The 25,080-nt window shown below is 44.1% G+C and overlaps 1 protein-coding gene across 2 annotated transcripts in view; it reads right to left on the bottom strand.

Moving 5' to 3' along the window:
• The window catches only part of nrp1a (neuropilin 1a), a 62,495-nt gene that overhangs the window by 3,504 nt on the left and 33,911 nt on the right, over positions 1 to 25,080 (bottom strand). Inside the window, exons 7-16 of one of the 2 annotated variants that reach the window (XM_046062798.1) lie at positions 24,357 to 24,523; positions 15,173 to 15,328; positions 12,993 to 13,137; positions 9,006 to 9,337; positions 7,486 to 7,630; positions 3,398 to 3,508; positions 2,670 to 2,720; positions 648 to 791; positions 261 to 538; positions 44 to 140 (exon numbers count right to left, since the gene is read on the bottom strand). In XM_046062798.1, the coding sequence (XP_045918754.1) occupies positions 44 to 140; positions 261 to 538; positions 648 to 791; positions 2,670 to 2,720; positions 3,398 to 3,508; positions 7,486 to 7,630; positions 9,006 to 9,337; positions 12,993 to 13,137; positions 15,173 to 15,328; positions 24,357 to 24,523 (1,626 nt within the window). The remainder of the gene's footprint in view (positions 1 to 43; positions 141 to 260; positions 539 to 647; positions 792 to 2,669; positions 2,721 to 3,397; positions 3,509 to 7,485; positions 7,631 to 9,005; positions 9,338 to 12,992; positions 13,138 to 15,172; positions 15,329 to 24,356; positions 24,524 to 25,080) is intronic. The other variant, XM_046062807.1, reaches the window with a different exon arrangement.

Below are 25,080 nucleotides of genomic sequence, written 5' to 3' on the forward strand. Positions count from 1 at the left end.
ACGTGAATGCAGCCTTTATAAGTATGAACACTAAAAGCCTCACCTTTACAGTCTGTCATGCTGAGTCCATTGAGAACCTTAATGTCATCCACAGCGATGTCTCCCCAGCTCTTTCCATCCACCAGACCTTCGATCACCACCTTGAAAAAAAGCACAGAGTGACTTTTTGGCTACCTTTTCTTGAAAGCCACAATGGAAAGAGCACAGGTATAGTGGTAAATGCCCAAACAAGTCACACACCGAATGGGGGATCAATTTACCTGATAGGGTTTGTTGGTGCGTGGCACAAGGACACGACCTTCCCTCCAGCGGTTGCCTTGGTGACCACTGACCGTCCACAGCAGGATGTCAGCTGGCCCTTCAACTGTCTGTTTGCGCTGTTTGATATGCAGTGTGCCAATGTGTGACCCGAACATGTGGTACCAAAAAGACACACACAGGTCTGAGTCTGGGGAGCTGACCACGGGGCTGACCAGCCGAGCCACCTCAGCCTCTTGGGGACCTGCTGCTAAGGTGTAGATGAAATTCCCTGATCCACCTGTTGGATGAAATAACTTGTTTAAAAAAGTCTCTGCGGCATGTACTATGTTAGGAGGTTGCACATTTTTTGTGTGGCACAATTGAGAGATACCCTACAGTGTCCTCACCTGTGTGGTCCATGTTAGGGCCAGTGTTGAGGGTCGGGGTGCCGCTGGACTGGATCTGCCACCTAGAGCCAGTGTCCTCTGATGTCCATCTGCAGAAGGACGGGTCATTGGCCCAGCCGAAGTCGCAGGCAAACCACACAAAATCTGCAAATGGGTTGATGAAATGTCAAGATCATCAGAGGATAACATATTTCATTATTCTCCTTATTACAAAAGGAGAAATTGTCAAGAGCTCTGGGCTTTACCCGAACAATGACCTGGGGGCCTATCATGATATGTCTGCAGGCTACACTTTGGGGCCTCATTCACTGATCTTCATCAGCGATAAGCACTAGAGGGCAGCAAAGAACTGCGGGACCAAAGCTCAGCATTGCACAGCTGGAAGAGTTAAAAACAGCTAACTCAGGAGGGAGAAACAGACTGGGATAGAAGTCGAGTTATGGCTCCCACATGAAAAAGAATGAACAGACAGCACAGACGTCATGTAGACCTTATTTTTGGCTGCAGTTAATGATCTCCTTTAATGAACGTATAGAGGGACACTAAGAACAGACACTTTACAAAGACAGGAACAGGGGAAGAGGAAGATGGGGTCTGGACATGGTGTCCAGTTGAAAAAGCAACATTCTTAGCAACCCGCAGAGAGCTCAGGATTTTAATGAGAACAGGGACTTGAGGTTTGAAGACAGCTATGGTAACAGTGCCGGGGCCCCATTCCAACAATGAAATCCCCCATGGACACACGTCGCGCCGGAGAAGCCTCAGTAGAGGCAAAACAATGTGTGGGAGCTCAGGCTTTAGTGTTTTTCAAATTGGATGAAGAAAGACTTCCAAGGAACACAAGGAAGCGAGATGTTTGGGATGTTAGCCACGGCCTTAAACTCCAGCATGACATGCCTTTATATAGATACAATGAGGCAGCTCTCCAAATGACAGTATATATGAGCCAATATTCCCTTTAATAATGAGAAGATTTTAACTAGCTTCTGCAGACAACCACTGTATTAAACACAAAGGATGGAATTTCCATGTGAAACCATATTTCAGAAGCCAAACCACTTTTTTTGTCGAGAGATCCCATTCCCAATTAAAATGGCTTTGGCTTTTTTTGCAGTCTTGCTAGGCTTTGACTGAGGCTACCAACAAGCTCTGAATAGGATGAACAGCCATATGAGTCACTTGGTCACATGATGAAGAGATACTTTTTGTTGCTGAATGCAAAAGGAAACTACATCCTCTGAAATTAGAGTGCACAGCACACGTCCACCCAGACAATGGCACACACAAATACACAGAACTGATTAGCATGCATAGTTTGAGACTCTTCAAATGAAAGTCATACAAATAAGTGCTTACCCACAGACATTTAGTTCATACACACACACCTGCACCTCACTCTCATCTATTATAATAGCTGGTGCCCCTGCAGACTACAGACAGACCACAGCGCCAGCTGACAGAGTGAAGGGGGCTGGGTGGAACCTATGGCCCATTAGCCAAGGTCAGACTGGGGCGCAGCCTCTCAGCTGCCTGCTGCCTCATCAACCTGCTATAGGAGACAGCGCTATGTATGTGTGTGTGCGCATGTGACCCCAAAGCACACCTCATTTCCTGTGGTCATTTGCATGTGCTTCCCTTTGTGTGCGTGTGTGCGTATGTGTGTGTGTGTGTGTGTGTTCAGTGTGTGTCGGCCCAGTGATTAGTGATTATGCTGAGAAGGCAGCAGCAGAGCACCAGTGCTAATCATCAACTAGACCTGCATCACACAACCCCCCTCACCCTGTCAGCAGGAGCCTCTCAGGGCCACATCATCAGCTTTAATAACAGACACACATCAGAGGAGAGATCATTATATAAGGTTTGCTTCTTGATAAATCTATGGAAATTAATAAAAAATAAACCTTGAATAAATATTTACTCTACATTTCAACATTCTGGCATATAATCTTTAGTTTATCTCAGTAATACGTGGAATTATTGATGGGAAAGAAAAATATAAGTTTATATAAGTTTTTTGCTCACCTGGGATGGTATCCACTTCAGCAGTAGTGGTCTCTGGCATCGTGGCACCCCCTATCACAACACAACACATTAGCATTATTAGCCTAGCCTGGCAAGAGTTATGTTTTCTTTTTCAAATAACTGCACTCAGCTAATCAACACATGACTTGTCTTGTTATTCATACGTATGAGTGCTCTGTGTCCATATATCTACCACGAAGCATAAGTGCTTCGTGGTAGATATAATGTAATGCCTTCAAAACATGTGACTGAGACAGTGCCATGCTCATCATCGGAGACTGCTGGTTAATGGGGAGTGCAGGCAGCAGGGCAGGCTTAGAGTGTTACTGGGTTAGTGGAAAATGAGGCCAAGAGAAGAGAGTGGAAAAAAAATAGCAGGAGGACAAAGCAGGTGAGAGATGAAAGGACAGAGAGAGGTAGAGCTGGCTGTTAGTGCAGTGATTTTAGAAGCAGGAGCATGTGTTCATTTGGCAGTCTGGGTGGAAGTGCGGCAAACCTCTCCTGTGAGTTTGTATAGGTGGAGGTAAGAGGGGATAAACTGAAGAGGTGGGAGCTACAGGTGGAGCCAATTAGAACTGTCTGCATGACAGCTCACGCGAAGTTGCATGCGTGCTTGCAAGTGTGCACAGTAGATGGCAGCTCCAATCAAAGAGAGCAGCGAAGTGTGAGCCATAGCGGAAGGAAGGGCAAGAGGGCGTTTTGCAGTCTCATGAGGGCGATGTTAGCACCTGTCACGTCGTAGTCATCACCTGTGCCGCTGTGGCAGCTCGCCTGGTCGTCGTCACACTCGTCCGATGGAGTAGTGCTCGGGACTAGTGTGGTAGGTGGGAGTGTAGGAGCTGTAAAGGTTAAGAACAGAGACAGCAGACATCATAGATTAGATTTCAAGTTACACATGGAAATCCACTGATGTAGGGGCTGGAGTGGATGAGCTTTGGCTCAGTGGATTCACATTTCAAAATTGTATGAAATGTTTTGTGAAATGGCTCATTGTTCAGAGAAGGTAAGCTAATGTGGACCATTAGCTATTGCATTCATTACATTCTTATGTTTGGTCCAGTCACTGTTTGACCATGTTCTCATCTCAAATGACACACTGCGATTCAAAGGGGAAATGCTGAACGGTTTGAAATCACATTATGTTCATTTGGCAGACATTTTTGTCCAAAGCAACTTACACTAAATGTGTTCAAACATGATAGGGTCAAGAGTTAAGCAGACATTCTGAGTTCATTTTCAATATCCAAGGGACATTATCAATGGGCTCAGACCAAAATGGCTCTGGATGCAATTGGATAGATGTACAACCAACCAGAGCAACGGAACATGTGGCGTAGCGTAGTTGGAAAATTAAACTTATTAAATCCTATTGGAAGTACTGCAAACACATCTGTGTAGTTTCTTTTAGAGAAAATATGCCGTCCAGTTTGTTTAAAGAGGTGGTATTATGCTTTTTGGCTTTTCCCCTCTCCTTTATTGAGTTATATATCTTTTTTGTGCATGTAACAGGTTTGCAAAGAGAAAAAGCCCAAAGTCCAGCCCAAAGGGAGTTCCCATCTCCCACAGAAAGCTCTGCTCTGAACTGCTTGAAAAAAAGCTTGTTTGTAGTCCAGCCCTTCACTTCCTTTACTTGTGACATCACAATGAAAACGCGTTATAAAGCTTGACAAGAGGCTAGCGGGGGTCAGGCACGCCCTCAAACCAAGCTAGTCTGAGTCTAGTCTATTTAACAGAAATTCCATCACAGTGGATTTAGTGATGGAATCACCGCCCGCTCACAGAGCCCTCTGCTCCCGCCGTCACACAGACCGCTGCAGCAACAACGGCAGAGGAAAACACAGCTGGAAGCTTTTCAAACCGCTTATCTGTCTTTATATTCGGAGTAATGTTGAAACGTTTTAACCGTAGACTGTATATATTTTAAGAGCTGTGTGGATCGCTGGTGTGTGTGTCGCATTGAACATTATGTCGCAGCAGTTGTGTGTGGCGTCGCTATGAAGACAAGCTACGTACTATCTCTGGGTACTGCCTGCAATGGAAAACGGAGCCGGGCAGAGTAGTTCAGTAACAGTTCAACGTTTAGTCCTGATGGTAAGATGTGGAACAATGATGTTGTGTGGTTGTGGACTTGTGTGTAACTTACACCATCTGCTAGGTTACAGTCTCAGTCTGAAGCGGCTTTGATTTGTATCACACTAACTTGTTTCTTACGACCCGCCCTTCTCTGCTTCTGATTGGCTAGTAGTCCTTACCTGGGAATTGCGCATGTGCAACTCCCAACAAAGATTTTGTACAAGTAAGATGCATCACTCTGTAGCTGAAGAGCGGAGCATACAAGACATAGGGTGAAAAGAGGAGCTGCAGCAATGTGCAGTATGAGAAAAATATGGTGTTTTTTGAAAATTAAACCATCTAAACCTGTTCTGGTACAACCACTAATTAAGATTTTGAACCTGAAAATGAGCACAATACCACCTCTTTAATACTGATGTGATGGCAGATTCAACAGAAACAGTTCCCAACAGAGGCACCCATCTTGGTTGTCTGTACCAGATTCAGGACTGGTGGAAATCTGTCTGAATGGGGGGGGGGGGGTGGCCAGACGCAAATGTAACATGAGCACGCAGATTCATCGGGTTCCAAGGCTAGACAAGAGCTAGACGTCATCAGAAACTCGGAGTGAAAATCTCTCAAGCAAACAAAGACTGAAAGTGTGTTGAGAGTGCTAGAAAAAGTACTGAGGGTTTTTTAAAGAAATAAAACGGAAAGCATGCGAGCATGGGCTGTAGATGTAGTCTGAAATTAGGTATAGACCATAACACTGAAATATGTGTACTAAGCATACAGTTATACACTGGGCTTGAATCTAGTCCTGAGCTATTAGCATACTCTGCTTTTGTCATGCTGTGGATGTGTGGGTGTATAAATAGAGCTGAAGCTAAAGCATGGTGCTTAAGCTTTGTGTGACTAAAACTCAAAGACGCAGAAACAGAGTTTGGGATTGGCTATAGGCAGGGCCACTGGCTGCCATAGTCCCCTATCATTATGGCCCCACTACACATGGATGCGGACATGGCCGTATTTCCATGCCACACAGCCGTCCTGCGGTGTGTGTGTGTGTGTGTATTTGTGTGTTTACACTGACTGAGTAATGAACGGGCTTCCCCAGTGTAGAGGGAGGAAAAAGGAAGACAGATAGGGGAAAACAGCCTGAAAAATGTATGTGGAGTATCTGTGTGTGAGATTGTGAGTGTGTGTGTGCATGCGTGTGAGCCAATGCTCTCGCTCTCTCCCTCACTAGATGAAATATGAGGCAGATCAGCCCCTGTCAGATTCAGGGTGGGAAAGGTTAGGGATGGGGTCAGAGCTGCGTCAGGGGAGCCTCTCACAGAAATGAGGATTTAGCCCTCTTGCTATGGCTTGCTACACACACACACACACACACACATGCTTGTGCACACTAGTACATGCACTGGGGCTGAACAAGTAATTGAAATATTAAAATATTATAATAATTGAAAACATAATATGTGCAATAATAGCAGGTGTGCTTTTAAAAAAAAAGGTACAATACCATTATAAATGAAGCACCTAAAAATAATATTCTCCAGACGTATGGGAATATGCTTGTTTGGTAAAGATCCCAGTAAAATTAATATCATTATACATTATAATATATATTTTTTTCTTTAGTGAAAATAAAAAGCAAAAATTTCCATTCCCACTAAAATCGTGTCTCATATTGTAATCGCAATATCTCTCAAAATAACGGCAAATGATTTAATGAACACCTGTTTAAGAGCGTGATTGTGTATACATGCGTGTAACCACATGTTTGGCAGGGTGATTGCGGTTGCTCTGTGTGTATACATTTGTGGGAGTCTGTGGGTGTTTGGCATTAACACAGAAAACAAGCATTATCATCTGACTAAAGCTCCCGGTGGGAGTCCATGAGGCTTACAACGGAATGGGCCTCCCTGAAATCCAATATGTAAATCCACTTAGGGCTTGCGCTCTACACACTCTTATATTGCTGAACTGTTTCTGTGTAACATAACCTCTGAGAGAGACAGATGGGGGTAATTTTAAAGATAGCAAAGTGTGTATGGCCTTTTGAGAGAAGAAAGACGTGTGCGGGTTGGGACGAGTGTGATGTGGGCCAGGTTGCAATAATCCTTCTGGCCCAGGTGGGCTTTCATTTGATCCCCTCTAGAAGTGGCTATCTATGGGGGCAGCTTTGATTTAACAGGGAGACAAGACAACAGTCCCTTGTAGGGATAAAGAGCAGGAGGTACACAGCTGTGGGCACTCACGCTCATATTTAAATAACCCGACTGTGGCAAAGACATGAAGAGAGGAGCTTTCTTACAGTCAGATGACTCACCTGTGTGTGAGTTAAGACATGTCGGATGCGAACACATGTAAACACAGTCTATGAATGAATGTTCGGAGTCAAGGTGTGCCCAGTAGCTTCGTCAGTGTAGACAGAAAATTCATATTTTGACTAAATATGTGAGGTTGTAATCACTGAGGGTAGTAATGTCAACAACAGGAGTGGACATTTCATTACCATGGTTAAAAGCTGGAAGTATCATCAACATGAGGAAAAAGTTGCCACCATTGGTAGAAACGTTTTTACTGCTTGTAGATCAAATCAAATCAGGACCACAGGTAGAAATGTCACCACCATGGGTAAAAATGCCTCTGCTACTACTCACATTTCTATATTTTGCACCAAAATGTTAGTGATAATTTAGATAGAACACAGACAATGCAATAGATTTTAATAGAAGTTCTAACTGGGGTTCCAGTTTACCTTCAATCTCGCAACCAAGAAGCTCAAGTCGCAGGCCCATGCCAGCAGGAGTGGCCCTCTCTGGGTAAATTCTGATGAAACGGGTCAGCAGGGGCTCCACCGTCCTCAGCTCAGGAGTGTCATAGTTGCCATTCCCTTCAAATATCTGGCAGGGAAAAAGGAGAGAAGGTGGAAGAACGAGAGAGACAGACAGAGAGAAAAGAGTGAGTGGAGAAAGATAATGTGCAAAATTGCTGATGTCACATTTGGGCATTTGACTGATAGGGCTCTCCAAACGCAGATACCCAGAGGCAGATTTCTTCTAAACTTCTGAAAACCAGACGGAGAGGTGGCATGTGCTAGTTTGGTGGATGATGACAGGAAAGAACAGAATATGACCAGATCTCTCTCTTTGCTGACATCCAAAGCACAGCTTAGGCAAGTGATGCAGGGGGCTGGTGGCAAAGACACCTCTGTCAAAGGCAAGTTTTGGCTCCTTCAACTCCGCCTCAGATCAACCACAAGCAAAGGAATAAATGAGGGGAAAGGGAGGATGTGGGGTGCAAGAGCAGCAAGCAAAGTAGGAGAGAGAGGATTGATGGAAGTGGATTAATGGGTGTGATCACATGAAGAGGAGCCTGGTGCAACTTAGATGCTGGGAACCTCTCAGACAAGGGGAGAGAGGCAGCTAACTAGGACGGGGGGATATGGATCCTCCTTAGTCCCTTCATAAATCAACCATCAGCCCATCTGGATCAGATTTATGCCCTGTCAGGGACGCTTGTAATTGGGGACGGGCTGTTGCAGCTCTTCCTGGAGGTGTGTGTAGGTGTGTGAGTGTGAGTGTATATATACATTCTTTGTGTGTAAGCGTGTGCATGCAATGAGCAAAGTTGATGCCACTGCGATGACACTCGCAGATAAATCTTGGGTCACTTCTTTATGTTGTGCGTTCTTTCCTCTCTCTCATCCTCGTCATTCCTCCCCTGTTTTACCCTGACTTCCCTTCACCCCTCCTTCCTCTCTGGAGAGGTTTCACTATCCATTGAAAGGGTTGAACAGTGTGCGTCGTGCAGAATACAAAGCAGGAAGAAAGAACTGGGAAAGGACTCTGAGAGACTTGAGATGCTTATCCTAATGTGATTCAAAGCACTGCTGAAATTGACTCGCAACGCCTGCTGAATGACTCACAACTGCGAGGTGCAACGCTCTGGTGAAAATGTACTAAATGCGTCATAATCTGAATTGATGTTCTGACGTATCTGAGAAACATTTTTAGGAGTATGTATTCAAATAATTTTCCACAATGCTGAAGGTAAAACCTATCTATTAGATTGTGTTAGAAATCACACCATCAATTCCAACCCACCTCCTCAAAATAACTTTGGCTAAACAAAAAGAAAGCATTAAGTGTTCTTTGTTTAGGGTTATGCTTCTGATATATTAACAGAATTAAACAAAGATTGCAGTAATTTTTGGATCACCTTAAGCACTGTTCAAGGGTATTGTAGCAAATGATCAGCAGAAGACTAAACTCTCACCTTTGGCTTGTTCCCATTGGTATCCGCCACCATCCTCCAGTCGGAGCCGTTGTTGCTGTAGCCGAGGCGGAACTTCTTCATGAAGACTTTGTTCTCACGGTGCTTCCCCCCCTGGATGATCAACCCCTTCACCAACTTCTCCTCACCAAGATCCACCTGTAGCCATTCGCTGGTGAAGGCCTGGGGCTGGGGCAACAGGGTCCAACCTGTCCTGCTGGTTAGCAAGCGGGCGTTCTCTGGTACCCAGCTCCGGTCTGTATGGGAGGATGCGGTGATCTGGTTGTCAGTGATCAAACCTGATATCATGCCCAGCATGCCCGAGCATGGGTACTCTGAAAGACAAAAGGGAAAGCAAATGGTGCTTAGCTCTTTGATACAAACTAATGAAATCCTGCAGAGATGATGGGTACATAGGTAAAATACTTGATCTATATCCAAAGGCTTGCAAACAAGTCTAGTTTGGTGAGTTTGAGGTTCATATAGGGGCAACAGTGATAGTGAAAGTCAAAGTGAGGAGGACGATTCCCCAAGCTCTTTGTGATGTTACTATGATCTCTCCCTCTATTCTCTTTCTCTCTGTGTCTGCAGATCTTATGCATACTAATTCCTCTGCCTGAAGCGGTTGTCTCCAGGCAGCCAATTAAAACCCTCCTCTCGGTTGGTGCTTCCACGTCCTGCATTCTGGGAGCGCTTTTTCTTTTCATCTCCCTTATCCACCCCCTCTTCCCTCTATAGACTCACATATACTCACACACACACACACACACACACAAAAAACACATTCTCTTTGTGTTTTATCTGTTGCTGCACTCATCTACCTTCTGCTCCACAGCTGTCAACATCTGTGGGAATGTGTTTTTTTAACACCTTGTCGTTTCCTGTCCACATTTTCGAACTTTCTTCTCCTTGTTTTGTTCTCCTTCTCTTATCTTATCCTATCATAACTCTCTGTAGGTTTTAGCATCTTTGGATACCTTTCCCATTCATTTGCAAAAGACAGCTGTTTTCTCATTTTTCTTATCCTTATTCCTTCATGTCGTCCCTCCATATCAAGAGCTGAAAAGGATAACAACTTGTTGCTACAGCTCGGAAACATTTAAATCTTTTTTTTTACATTTGAATTTCTTAACTCTCTAGTTCCAAATCGACAACATCATAAACATTTCTAATTAGCTAAGTACCAGTTTTTTCAGCACTGGTACCAGGTTTTGTGTTTAAATCACCATGGAAATAAAGGATTGTCAGACTTTACATTGAATTTTTAAAACTTTAAGGCTCCAGTTGTATACAATTGTACCTGGGTTTCTTTTTTTCAAAATGACCAAAATGATGGGAGTCATATTCATATATATAAGATACACATACTGTATTGTGTGTTCATTTCATGTAACATTTAACAGTACTAGCAGTCTGTGAAACTTCTTGTGTCCCATGGGTGTAACAGTGAGGGGTAAAAGGTGAATGGTACAATTCAGATATGAAATATGCTATTATACACTTCTGAAACACCTCCTCAGGGAGTTAAATATACAGACACTGGTGCCACATCTTTCTGCCTACCTTCACGCACTTCTGCAGTTTGTTAAACCAAGTAGAATACACTGGAGCTCACAAAAGTTTCTCCATGTTGTAATTACCACTATCAGATTGACTTAGCAGCTTGTGTTAGGGTTATCTTCCTGTCTGTCTCTTCCTAACCTTCCTCCAACACTTAATCCCAAGACACTGAGTCAGGGACCTGTGGCAAGCAATCACATATTTACTATCTGGTTCCCACGGAGGGATAAATTTAGGCATTATTACATCCTCTATGTCTGTATGAGACAGAGCATGCACTGTACCGCTGTGAGACTCAATAGTAAAACTGCATTTGGGAAAAGTGAGTGGAGACTTGGAGAACAAGGCCTGATTCAGACTTGTCTTTCTCTTTCTGGTTATCTAAAGCCGCTCCTATGCAGACCCGTGAGACAAATATCTGTTTCTGCCTTCTAGAAAACTGGAGCTCAAGGAAATAAACGCTTGAGGAGCGGAAGACTTTTTCTACCTTCTTTCTTTTGTCTTTGGCCGAGCTCTGTCTGAGAGCGATCACAAGAGCTAGCCTCTGGCAGAGCAAAGCCAGGGCACTGTATGATGAACGCCTTTGAAGTGGGATGATATGAAAGAAAGGTATATGTGTGTGATTGAAAGTGTATGTGTGTGTCTGATCTGAGTTTAGACACTTGGGTGAACTTCCTGGGTCATCTGGAGCCCTTAATCGATTTCAGCTGCGATCACAGAAGCCTCAGAGATGCCTTGCACTTAATGACACACCCAGAGGAACAAACACGCGTGTGCACTTTTGGACTGTAAGCGTGTAGATGGTGATACATGGCTCTGCGGGCCACATTTAGGGTTTGGGTGGAGCATCAGTGGTTCATCAGAGATATTTATACACCATGGCATATTTACAAACAACAGGGCGGTGGATCTTTTTATTAATGAGTAGCTGTTTGTATCAGCAGAGGCACGCGACCATAATGATTTAGGGAATAACATCTTGCAGCAGTCTGGGGCACAACTCTAATCTGAGGCCTGAATTATGGCCTTGGCATCTGAAGTGGAAGTTATATATATATATATATATATAGCTCTGCACCACTAGTTTAGTAGTCACATGTTGGTGCACGCTTTAGGATGCTACTATGTGGAGCACTTTTCAGGAGAAGTGGAGCATGAACAATCTCTCCGCATTTCTTTCAACAAAAGTTTTTCAGTTTTTCAAGTTCTGGTATCCATAGCTCAAGCTAGAACGGAGTGAGTCACCAAGTTTATGCGGCCCTCAAGAGCCACACAGTTTCTCTGTCTCTGACTGCACAACTAGCATGCAGTGGATCTGGCAATGTCTTCAGCACCCAGGGGTGCTGACGTCCTTACGGAGGCCCTGTGGTGACTTCAGTCCTGTGATGTGTTTACGCTCTGTGCAGCGGTCTGGTCGTGTGCCCGAAACACACGCCCCAGCTGTAACCCTGCTGTATCCGCAGTGCCTCGTCTCTGCTATTACGTGAACAGCCACACATATGCAATGCATAACTGCATACACACACACACACACACACACACACACACAGAGCACTCGCGCAGTTTGCATATGAGCACATTTGGTTGGTTACAACTAATCCTGACCCTAACTGTAATCCAAAGCTTTATCCTGAACTAACAACGCTGACAAAATATTACTGTGACAAAGAATGAGTTTTTCATTGATGTCCTTGTCCTCTTTATCCAAGTACAGAACAACAAAACACACAGGCAAGAACTAATTAACATTCAATACACATGCTCATAAACCCATAGAGATGCAGACAGATGTGCTAAAACCATATGAAAGTGAGCCACACACACACACCGCTCATTAAAAGACATCGACAAGAAGGCAAAGATGAGAAGAGCTTTGCCAAAATCAGAGCTCTGTAAGCAAAAGACAGACTGTGGCTAAAGAGGAAACTGAGACTGGATCAGCAGGTGGGATGGGACCATATAGATACCACCCAGTTCCAGTTCTCTCTGCCTGCCAGCTGTTGGCACCATTTATATTTAATGAGGTACATCTAAACATGGGGTAACATAAATACGTAATCCTCTTTTGTGTGCCACTTCTCTATTATGCATCGGGTTGCTTTAGCCGTAGAGCAGGACTCTCACAGAAATAGAGCTTCATCTCACACCTGGCAGAAGTAAGGTGCAACTGGGTTCAGGACTGGAAATACCAAGTATGTTGCAACAAGAAGAGAGCTAAACCAACACCGGGGCATGAGCAGAAATCATAAATAGAGTCAGTGTCATCATCTGATTCTTGCATTTGAAATTGTGTAGTGTTGAATTAGGCTGTAACCAGGATAATATAGAGTTGTGTGTTTTCAGTGGGACGGTGTGGGCAAAGATTGAGCTCAAATGTGCGTGTATGTATATATATGCATGTCGATCAGCATGGATCTTAGCACTACCAACCTGATATCTTACATCCATACACCTCGAAGCGCAATGCGATGCCTGTTTCCCAGGCAACGGGACGGATCCGGACGAAGCGTGTCAGCGTGGGTTTGGGCAGCATCGTCTTGGCAACGTCTTTTGGGTTGGTGTTGCCTTCAAAAACCTGTGATAGAGGCAGAAGAAAAGTAAATTATTGACTGAACATGGTGAGTCTTCTGTGCAGGGTGGAAACTTCTCTGAGACCTTGGCCACATTGAATTAAAAAACACAGGGTGATGGTGTCATTTTGAGCAAGAAACTGACACAGCGTGGGAAATCTTTTGTATTATTGTAATAAAAATAAAATTACATTTTAATGGACAATCTTTACACTGTGGTGCTATGCCGTGTAATTTTTATACATGAGACAAATGTCACATACATGTAAGACTGATTAAACTGACTTCCCTGTCACCCCTGAATCTGCCCCAGCACTTCCTCTTGCACCACGTGTAGCAGCACAAAAAGGCAATGGCAAGTGAAACCTGAGACAGTATGTATAACACTGACAAGACCAGATTTGCTCAAGATGCCCTTTTTCTGTCGTCGTATTCCAGATTTGGTGGAGGTTTTACTGCAGTGTCTTGTTTAAAGGTCAGCGATGTCACTGTTCTCCCCTGGGGTCAGTTGACAGTTTACTAGCACCATACGATGAGGCTGGCCACCCAGCAAAACAACTCCCCACAGTCAATCACGGTTCATTCTGTGTAATTGAATCACACCGGTGACCAAACGACCTCCTGACCTTCCTGACAGAGCAGCTATAGGGCAGAGAAGAATCCAACTGAGAGGAGCAGGATGGACAGTTAGCTAAAAAGTCAGATAGAAAGATAGCAGTTCAGGGCTCACCCATTAGTCCATACATCCTGCCCAGCCCTCTGCAACACAGTCCCTGAGCAATACCTGTCAACCCCGTCACTAAGGGACACTGCAACAAAGTCATCCACTCTCTTAAATGTCACGCCGAGTCTCCTCTCCACTTGCTAACTGTAAAGTGGCTTTTTCCAGAGCTGTGCTGAGATGCCAAACTGCAGGCTCAGCATGTAGCAAATGGTGCCCCTCCGCACAAAAGCACTTTAGAGTCCTGTGAAACACAGACTGGGCTAAGCACGGCACCTTTAAGCCCCCACTTTACAGAAGGGACTGTGTACTTTGGGAAGACCATAAAATAATCAGGCCCGGGGGCATGTACATAGCAGCACAAACACGCTCGTTTGGACCCTCTGTTGCTGTTGAGAACTTTGTTCCACTTGAGGCCTCGCACTCTTTCACTCAAAAATGCCTTGTGGTATTTACATGTGACATAACATGAGAACTGTCTGACACACACATGCCTCTCTGACCCTCCAGACGCCCATAGTGGAGGGTGTCTTGGCCTCCAGATGGATAAAACATGGTCTGTTTGACAGGCCAATCAATGGTTTCAGCCTGTCACGGTCCGGTTAAGCATGCCATCCCTCCCTTCCTTTATCTTCTTTTCCCTCTCTCCTGGACCCACCTCTACCAGCTGCTCAAACATGACAGCCTTTCCCATTTCCTTCTGTCCCTATCTCTTTTAACTCTTGTTTGTAAAGTCTTTTGTCATCCGTGTTTCTTTTACGACAAGTTGACGGGTGCCTGACATAAACCAGAGGCTACATTCCTTACATAATCCTTCCTATGGTTACTGCGCTGCTGTATTAGTGCCGCTGTCTGTGCTGGAAATACCATCCACTTAAACAGACAGTGGGTTTATTATCATACAGAGAAAAGTGTATAATTGCACATTGGGAGACTCAGCACATATAGCTGGGTATTCCCCCTTTTGTTGAGCTCAAAAGCAACTTGGAAAACAGACCACAATTCAAGTCAGCTGGCTACATTACCGGGACAAGATATTCCAAGTCCAGTACATGTGCAGGGGTGGCTTTTATGACACATTCATTGGTCAGGCAGATGCAAAAATAAACAATTTTCACAGTCTAGTTTGCTCTGATAGTCTTATCTAGAGTTAGAGGCTGCAAAAGTTTCTACAAGTGTTATCAGAGCTGCACTTATCCATATAATTCCACTTTTTTTCACCGTAAAGTAAGTTAGCCTCATAACTTTTTCATGTCATTAGATCACTGCTGGCTTATGAAGCTCTTATCACATATAAGTTGAACCATAAGGTATTCTACCTTTTGTTTGGAGCCTTCCTTCAAAGTGATCCAGTCCTCTCCATTAGAGCTAACGTCCACTTTGTAAGACTTGACAAAGTAAACCTTTCGGGTCTCCTGGGAAATGGCGCCCTGGGTGCCAATGGCTGAGACAAATCGCAAGAACCCAAGGTCCACCTGTGGAGGGTAAAGAGGGAGAAGACACCTGAGAAAAAGCCGCTTAAAATTATCAATCGTGAGAACATTCTACAGGAGCTGTAAGATTTTTGTCCCTTTCAGTAGTGATTAGAATACTGATTAATTGGAGCTGATACAGCTGAAATATAGTGCCCTATGTCTGTTCAAATGCATGAATCATTTTTGTAGTAAAGGCTTTCAATGCACTGTAATGCACAATGTCTGTATTAACAATGCACTGACAAGCTGGTGAGCTAAAAATATAACCCCACTATTAGAATCACCTCTGGCCGTAGTCTCATCAGCTGCTACCTGGAATTTAATAAACAGCAATGAAATGATTTTCACATTAATGAAAGAGACACAGGATGACAACTTAATTTCCTGAGATGGGAGACAAGAGCTTATTGGATAAAAGTGAATGTTGAATAGAGCGGGGTCTGCAATCACATTATCAAAACTGGCCAGGAGGAAAGAGAGATACAGATTGAATATCAAATACTGTGCCTTTAAAATATGCAGGGCTTTATAAAGTAATCACGAACTGCGGTACATTACTGGAAAGCCATTATATTTTCACATGGAGACAGCCACAGGCAGTGGGGTCAGAAAGACCTGTGAGTGAGTGTCTGGTTGTATATCTGTTCTGTAGTCGCATGTATGCATTTTTGTGTGTGTTTACTGCTGGGCAGAGAAAGTCACTGGTTTGCATCAGACCTGTTAAAGGAGAACTGTGTCTGTCTGCCAACCATGCCTGTTCACAACCAGAACAGCCTTCTTACTAGCTTTACACTTTCCACTTTCTTAATGCTGCTGTCTGTTGCCTAACTTCACTGGGATCATTAGGGCCTGACTAGGAACTGAATGTGAGGACAGCTATTGCTATTTCTGAGACACACAGGGAATTTTTCAGCCACCAGTGATAACAAATCAGCTCCCTTTGACCTCTGTGGAGGCTACTTAACCCCGCGGTACCATCCCTTCATCCATAACAGAGGAAAAGAGTGGGTGTGGTGTGATACTGAAAGGCTTTAAAAGGAATGCTAACTCAGTCAGTGTATGAAGCAGCATGCTTAATTTTAACAAGCGATAACACTGCCTCTGACAGGCTGAGCTGACAGTAATGAGAAGTAATGGTGTTGCGTGCAGACACCACTAAAACACGGGACTGATGCAGGAAGCTGGGGCGTTATTGGAGCAGGTTTCCAGATCATGATGAGAGACGAGGCCTTTGATGTTGACGTGAAACGGGTTTGAGCTCTGATGGATGGCGACCAGAGGCTTGAGTAGATTACCGAATCGACGAAGAGGAGATCATCCGTATGTGCATGTGCATGGGTGTGTAAGAAAAGAGCGACAACAGTGAAATCCTTTATGCGAGAGTGAGAAGACAGACATAGAAGCACACACATTTAAGAAAATCAAAGCCAGGGTGATCTGCCTCCAGAAATCTCCGTAGAACTCCAGCATGTTAAAAGCAGCCAGGCAGAGCCAGCAAGCATCGTCTGCCAACCTTATATACTGTGCCACACTTAATGTCTCGGAGCAGAGAGCAGGAAAGGAACATCTGCATGCCACAGAACGCTGGTCATTCCTGCTCCTCACATTCACTACCAAAAGCAAAAAGACATAAACAGATGGGAGCAATAAATGAGGTTCCACCATTCTCTCACTCTCTCTTGGCTACTCAAAGGATTTGGATGGATGGAGACTAACAAAAAAGACAGTCAAATACGGAGACAGAATACTTTTGTTCCTGTCTACAGGCTCAAGGGGCTTATACAGTAAGTCCCAGATTTCTTTTGGGTCCACAAATAGAGACCAATTTAAATCCCTTCAGCTTCAGACGGTTCCCATTTAATAACGCAGGAGCTGAATTCCTCTCTGTTGGGTAAACGGCCGTGCGCCAGCGCTGGATGAGGAAAGCACAGCGGATGGCAGCGAGGCCTGCGCCGACATATATTAGCCCAGGCAGGTCTTTAACATCTGTGTTCAAATGGCCAGCCTGTCTCATTTCCAATCTGGACCAATGGCAAAGCGGCTTACTGAAAAGGCTTACATAAAAAAAGGTCTAATAGGAAGACTTGGCCATGGGATGTTTTTTTCTGAAAGGATCTCATTAGGTGTAATTGAGAAGAAGAGCCTGTAGGAATGAAATGAGTGGCGGGGCTAATTGGGAACACTCATGGGTGCTCAAACAATCTCAGAGCCTGAGCGAGCTGATATAGGGGTGATTTGAAGTGTTTTGGACTTTAATCAATATTCTGGGACATGCAAAATTTTTTTGAAAATGTATGTTTAATTTAAAAGTAGTAATTTTTTAAGGGGTGTGGTGAATTGCCCACTTTGAAAGAGCTGAAAACCGTAACATACTTTCAATAGTTTTAGGGTCACACAAAGCATAGAGATGCTAGGGCAAACAAATGATTGTAATTTCTGAAGGTTTTGGCACAAAAGCTCAAATGTAATAATACTGAATATGTGCGGCATCAGGGCAAGAAGTGACGAGCAGGAGAAATGATGAAAGAGTAGGAGGAAAGAGGAAGAGAATAGTGAAGAGGAGGAGGCCTCTGACAGTGATGGCTTGGAAGATGTGAAGGACAGAAGCATGGGGTCTCTGGTGAAGAAGTGCACAGACTAGATCATTTTCACAGACACGGGCTGATAACAGGGCCTCGGTAATGAGCAAAGCATGATTTATTAATGGATGCTTGTTGGAGGCAGAGGAATGAGGCAGAGGCTGCGTTAACAGACTGGGGTTACACGGGTCAGGAAGAGAAGATGGGCAGCCAGGACGCTTGGATGTAAAGCACAGTCCATCCCACACCACAGAGACCACAGTGAAAACAAACAGGCCCAGATAATGATTACTAGTGGGACTCCTTTTAGCCCAGAGCCACAGACGGCACTAGCTGACCTATATACATAAACCAATAACCAACATTTAGAAATCGCAGACAGTGCACAGTGGATGTTGGGGGAATATATCACTCTTAGATGATAATGAACTATTTGTCATCGAGCCCTGAAAGGCTGAATCATGCTTAATGGGTGATGTAATCATTGAGCGGAAAGGTGTGAATTATGACTCCTAATCTAGCCTCCATAGGGATGTGCTGCATTTTGTGACTTTGCTGATCTAACAGAATGAAGCTTGTGTCTTTTCCAAGTTTACATTATTGTTATTTCTCTTGTGAGGGTATGTGTTTGGACTGAAGCCCACCTATAGACAAATGACACTATACATTCTGGGCATGCTGGTGCACAGTAACTCATATCTGGAGGGACACACACACACACACTCTGAGCCATAAACACGCCAGGCTGGGTAAGAAATCACAGAGGTGTCTCTGAATCTTTCCATAAAGCAACTGATATGTGGGCAGGACTTCAACGTGTCCTTGTCTCCCAGGAGTGTTTCCTGCCCCAGCATTGTCCGAAATATGTTTGACTCGCAAGTATGTGTGTTGTGGGTGTTTTCTGCCTTCCTGTTGTGAGGCAAACTGATGACTCAACGTCTCTTGCCTCACAGCAGCCACATGGCTCCAGTTGTTTCACTGACTAATGAAACCAGAAAGGCAGAAAAAGAATTAGTCGTGCTCAGGCTTGTAACATCAGCCAGTTAAAGCCTGCATATATGCAATTAGACTAACATCCTGAAATCCACATTATGCATTTGAATGAGGCATATATATGTGTGTAAGCACAGAAATAAATTACGGGGAAGGACAGACAAACAGTGTATTTATGTGTGTTTGTACAAGTTTGAAGAGATCATTTTCCAATTATCCCTCAACAGCAGTGGCAGCTGTGGGCGGGATCATTACGTCTAACCGATATGGAGTGTTTTGTCTCTGTGCTGTATGACTCAGATGTACAGCGAGGCCACATGATATGTATTTGAGCCTAGTCATTGTTGTGTGGGTGCAGTGAAGAGACATGCAGTTTTTAAGGCCGAGGAGGGGGGATGTTCAAGAAAGGCTCAAACACTTTATCTCTTGCTGCTCGATTGGCTTATAATTGAGTTGCCAAGAAGTTGTATGCAGCAATCCGTACTCTGGGAGAAGTTTACTGAATTCTCTGTTTTAAATCCATTTCTCTGGGGTGGGGGGTAAACTTCCCCTCTGTGTGTGTGTGTGTGGGCTGCTGACTGAAAAATCGAGGCCTCTGGGGAATGACTTTATTCGTTTTTCCTCACCAAAAACAACAAGAGAAATGCCGAGGGTGAGAAAGGAGGGAGCGCTCCTCTGTGTTCCAAAGTCAAAGAGCAGCTGGTAGACATAGACAGAGGCCCCCGTCCAGAAAACAACCTCTGGAAATGCTTTGTGGATCTCAAAGGATGGTATAGTAAGAAGAAAGATAGCCTGGAATAATTCCGGGCCATCAAGTAGATGCAGAGCCTCTAGTCATCTGTTTTTTGCATACAAAATCTGATTATGATGTTCTGTGTATGGTAATGAGAGAAAGCCGACATATTTGTGAACTGACATACACAGAGCTACTTTATTATGCAGCGAAAAAGAGAGTTTCTAGTCCCATATGTGGTAGTTCTAAACCAGCTTTCAGCAATGTGTTCACTAATTTTACCTACAGTACTTTGGTAGCGGAAGCTTTTTGGAATAGCTCCATTACCTGAAAGTGTAATTAATTCTCCTTTCATGAAAATTGTATTACTCAAATGCTGCAGGACCTATGAGCTCCACTCGCGACCTTCCATTTATCACAATATTCACCTGACAGAATTACAGTTTATTTTTAGCCTCCGACACCTCTATGGTGGCTTTAAATTATGCAGGTCTTCCCATGCGTTGATCATCTGTTTTCCTGACAAAGAAGGATGTATAGGTCGGACGACAGCTATAATAAAATAAAAGGTTGCCTGCATTGTTGTGTGTGGAGTGTGCTCGGGCTCAGATATGTACTGTTGCAAGATTAAAGGTTTCAGTTCCAGCTGTCAGAGGAAGCAGATTTTAAGGTTTCCTTCCTTCTGAATCATCTTTAAGACTCTAACTCCAGGGTTAGAGTTCCCATGCTTGCATCACACACGACTAATGGTCTGAGTAATGATTATGAAACTAAGAAATGGTGATCAGGAAGGAAACGAGGGCGACCTGAGGGTATGTCATGTCTGGAAACTGCTTGATGATTCTATCCCAGGATATACAGCTCCGAATGACTGTTTAGTGATGACGACTGAATACAGAGCTCTGAGGTATTTTCCTTGTCTATAGTGCAGACTCTGAAAATGACACTGATTATATCTGGAGCTGAGTTTTTGTCTCAGGGTTCTTATACAGCACTGTTTCATTTCATTACATCATGCCATCCCTCATGTTTCGATTTCTAGCCCTACTTTTGGGCTACTCCACTCGAGTATGGGTCTCTATCCCTTCATTGATTTTCCAATTGAGAGCGAAGCCAGGGAGCACAGAGGTACAGACAGCGTCCATTGTTTCCATTTGTACGACACGATGATCTCACCGGCAGATGCATGCCAGCCTACACTCCTCCTCTGCTCTCGCTAGACTTCATCAACTGAGAAGCTGCTGTTAATTACCAGTCCATATTCAAATTACTCATCACTCGGCACGGTGGTAAGCCATGGAACGTGGACAGAAGTGAAGAGAGAGAGACAATGGCAATGATGGGGGCATTTCTGCAACTCATTGACCTGGGGTAATTGAAAGCACATTCGGATGCGAAGAAAGTATATGGCAGAGTGAGCTGGTTTAGCGTCTGACGTTAGCCTCGGCAGTCGGGGCTGCGGAAAAGATAAACGCTACGGTGGCCAGGACTGTGCTTTCATCGAGGAAGTGTGCAATTAGTGGTCATTTGGTTGGTGAGGCGGTGGAACTCAACCTGTTATCTTTGCTAACTGGCCCAAGTTTCACAGTGCAGTTTGCCTTGCCGGACCGCATGAGGAAATAAAATGTTTTAAACCCCTGTGTTTTAAACGTCCATGTAAACCCATGACAAGTTTGTCTGTAAATGGTTGACACTGCCTTGAAATTATTATCACATGCAGGAGATAAAGGAGCATACTGTGTAAACAAACACTGATATGCTTCTCATGTTTATTACTTTCATCTATCAGACAAGCGAGATTTTCCCATATGACAAGAGTAAAGAGACTAATGATTAAACAATTTATGTTATGAGAGACATATAAAGGCTGATAAATACATAAATACAGATCAGGGATAATGCATCCTGGCAAGAAGATTGAAGATAATGGCAGGAGTCATTGCAGCTAAATTATGGAGACCAATATCAACTCAAGCCCATAAGGGTAAAAAAAACCTAACCTAGTGTATGGGATAACATGTACTGTATATTGCCATTATGAGATGCTCAATAAAGAGGCTTTCAGGTATTGACAGTTGGGTTCTGTCCAAGACAGTGTAAATAATTAATGTTGTGCGTATGTGCGATCAATGGCAGCTGGCTGACAGAGATCCAGTCTTGCTTTTATTGCATCATTCAGATGATATGGTGACTCTCTGTGACCATCAGATCCTTTCTTCGACATATCTGACAACGCCATTGTGACAGGATCTTAGCGATTTCCCCTGTCCCGGTCACGGAGGAACCGTTCGTTTTCAGGCAATGATGCACCAATCTGAAAACAAGATGAAGGTATTTCCTCGCCACGTGTCATTCAGGTTTTCTTTTTGGAACAAGTCTGAGTTCATAAAACAGGGATCAGGTTATAAGCTGGGTAGTCTGCAGGTGTACCCTCATTTATTTTTTGCTGCAACCTGCTGCAGAGACCCCTGCTGTTCATCCACTTAAGCTTCAAATACAGCCATAGCTCAAACAGAAAGATAATATGCAGAAATCTCCTTCTACCTTGATGTAGCTTTGTAGACTTGAATGAGGGGAAGAATGAAGCAAGTAAAGAGGGATATATATTTGAAAGGACCGGGGAAAATTAAATAAAGCCCTGTTTTGAAGGATTATTGCCCCTTTCTTTACTCCCTCCTCAAGCCACAAACCCCCTCAAAGGACATCTGTCCATCTCTGCGTACACCAAAAGGCTGATTAATGGCCTGGCTAACCCAGCACTCAATGCTGAACCACACCACACCAATCTAATTACCAGAGGGGAGCACACAGACTCTAGCATCTTGCCCTCTTCTTCCCCATGTGCATCAAAATGAGGCAGCATTAAAATGGACGACAAATCTGGATTATGTTGGGCAAAAAGAAGAAACGCAGAGCGAATGGAAAATGCCCAGGAATCAAAAGGCTGCCTGTCATGAATAATAAAACTGTCTGCCTCAAACTGCAGTCAGGGAATGATAATGAAATAAATAATGAATTGATTACTATGCTTCTGACGGCGCACTGAGATGATTTGAGCGTGCCGTGAGGGGGCCTGAGTTTGTTGCAGCACCATGGACAGGCTTAATGAAAGAGGAACGAAGAATTCTACTCTTTTAATGCCACTTGTGATAATTGGGCATCTGCTCAGAGTGCTCAGCACAAGTGCATCGCACTCCTTAGAAAACATAAATTATGTGGCAACCACAGACTTGGCTCTTTTGCTGCATTTGAAATGAGAAATTAGAGGAGCTCCATTCAGGGTTTTGATCTGATTAGTATTGGGAAATCAGGACGCCCATTAGAGCACATCTCTTTAAAATACAGATTTTACTGCCAAATCAAATCCTCAATATGATCAATACTACAGCAGCGATAGTCTTGAGTGGCAACAAATCATTGTGATCACTTGTAATTTCCACTGACAAAAAGGCAAACAGATGTAGAGTAGCCTTCAAGTCTATGCTGTTACCCTTATGGGCCTTTCTTTCAGAGAGACAAATGCTTTAATGCAACAGACTGTCCAACTGCTGAAGGAAGTTGTAAGGGAGGCCATGTTTCTTCCTGATCCACTCACATGCATGCTGGGTTCCTCTGCAGGACAATATTGGCCCCACTCACCGGCAAAGCCAAGAACGCACACATGGATGCACACGCATGGGAGAATGCATGTAAATCCGCACACATAAATGCTTAAACACTGATTAAATTAGTCTGAAGGAGCAACAGCGGCCCCCAGGACACTATTTTCATTGTAATAATATAGGAAAAGCTTGCTTGTGGCCCTTCCCAAGCAAATATTTGGCTTTGGGTCAGCTCCATTATTCATCCCCTGAGGAATTATGCTGGGGCCAAACTTTTCAGCAATGAAGCAAAGACTGTAGAAAAACAGTGGAAAAAGAAAAACAGTCCGAGCATTTACAAGGCCTGGAGGCTTTTAGTTAATAAATCAAACATGCTCCAAATGCATCTAGGTAGGGCCACTGCTGTTGTGTCACTGGGGGGGTTTGTGCTGTAAGTGGACTTGGGATATGTGACTTATCCCCATCTGGGGATGGAAGAACTAAATCCTTAATCTTTCCGCATAAAGTTCCCCTGGTGGGTGATGATCGCTTTGTGCAGATAAGTCGACAGACAGAAAAATATGACAAAGCCTGTTTGTGTGTGTGGGAGTGTGTGTGAGGCAGGGCAGGATGCCTGGACTAAATCCCAGCATCCCTGGAGGCGGCCACTGTTATCAGGGAAAGGGAATGTTATTAGGTAGGACGGGAAGACAGAGGGAGAAGACATAGACAAATAGGTAGACAGTGACAAAGAGAGTGGACACGGGCAATTTTTGTGAGGCGTGGACTCAACCACTCAGAGGTCCATCAGGACAGCTGACATTCATCATCGAAATTGTTGGGTCTCGTCAAAGTGTTATGGAGAAACTGCACCTCCACAGACTGAAGGACAAACACACAGGACTCATACTGTGTTCAAGCAGGCAGTAGTCACTTCTAATATGGCGTACACCCTCAGACTGTGATTCACCTCCAAAAACATACTGCAGGCAGTTGGTGACTTGTTCTGTACTGCCATGGTTTACTTTTCAGATATTCTCTACCTTTCCTCAGTAACTGAAATTACCTTTATAACAATTATCTGTGATATCTGAATCTAACAACCCTCTTATAAATCAATAATTTCCCATTTAATGTGGTACCTGTATCCATTCTTTGTTTGAATCCTCTGCTGGTGTCCATGCGTTTTCATAGTAGTTGAGTCTGGATCGCTCTGGGGACCAGCTGGGGTTGTACTGAGATGAGGCCATGACTTGGTCTGATGTAATCTCTCCCGATTCCATTCCCAAAGGGTCGCTACAGTCAAAGTCTGAGGGGGGGAGGAGGTGGAAGAAAAGAATGAATAGGAAGAGAAAAAGATGTTTAGTTGAATTCTGAGCACTGAAAGCATCAGAATGTACCCAGCATGTGCTTTCAGTGTCCCCCAGAATCAGAGCTAGTCTCTGGGGATGAGGACACCACATAACAGGCACTCAGCGCTGCAGGCCGGAAAAGAACAGGACATCAGCGACGCCTCAGTAAATCCTTTTTAGTTTTTAATGGAAGCAGGATGGAAGTGTTCCGCATTAAGACGTCAAAGTGTCTTCATAAAACATTCAGTGTGGGCTAAGTTTACGCCAGTATTAGGTGTTAAAGTGACTTTCACTCCAGTTATTTCTTCCACTCACTGGATGTGTTTCACTGACCTCCCTGTGGGCAGTTTATCTTTTTTGCACACCGTAACTATTTTCTCCAACCTGGTCTCTTGGGGTATTTTAGGTGCATTTAGTATGTGTATTTTGGGGCCATATATCACACTCAATGGCACACCTACCCATGCTAGGAGGTGGCTTCCCTGTTTGTGTTTACATGGGGCAGCCGTTTTAA

Source organism: Micropterus dolomieu, linkage group LG01, assembly GCF_021292245.1.
Source record: "Micropterus dolomieu isolate WLL.071019.BEF.003 ecotype Adirondacks linkage group LG01, ASM2129224v1, whole genome shotgun sequence".
NCBI classification, from domain to species: Eukaryota; Metazoa; Chordata; class Actinopteri; order Centrarchiformes; family Centrarchidae; genus Micropterus; species Micropterus dolomieu.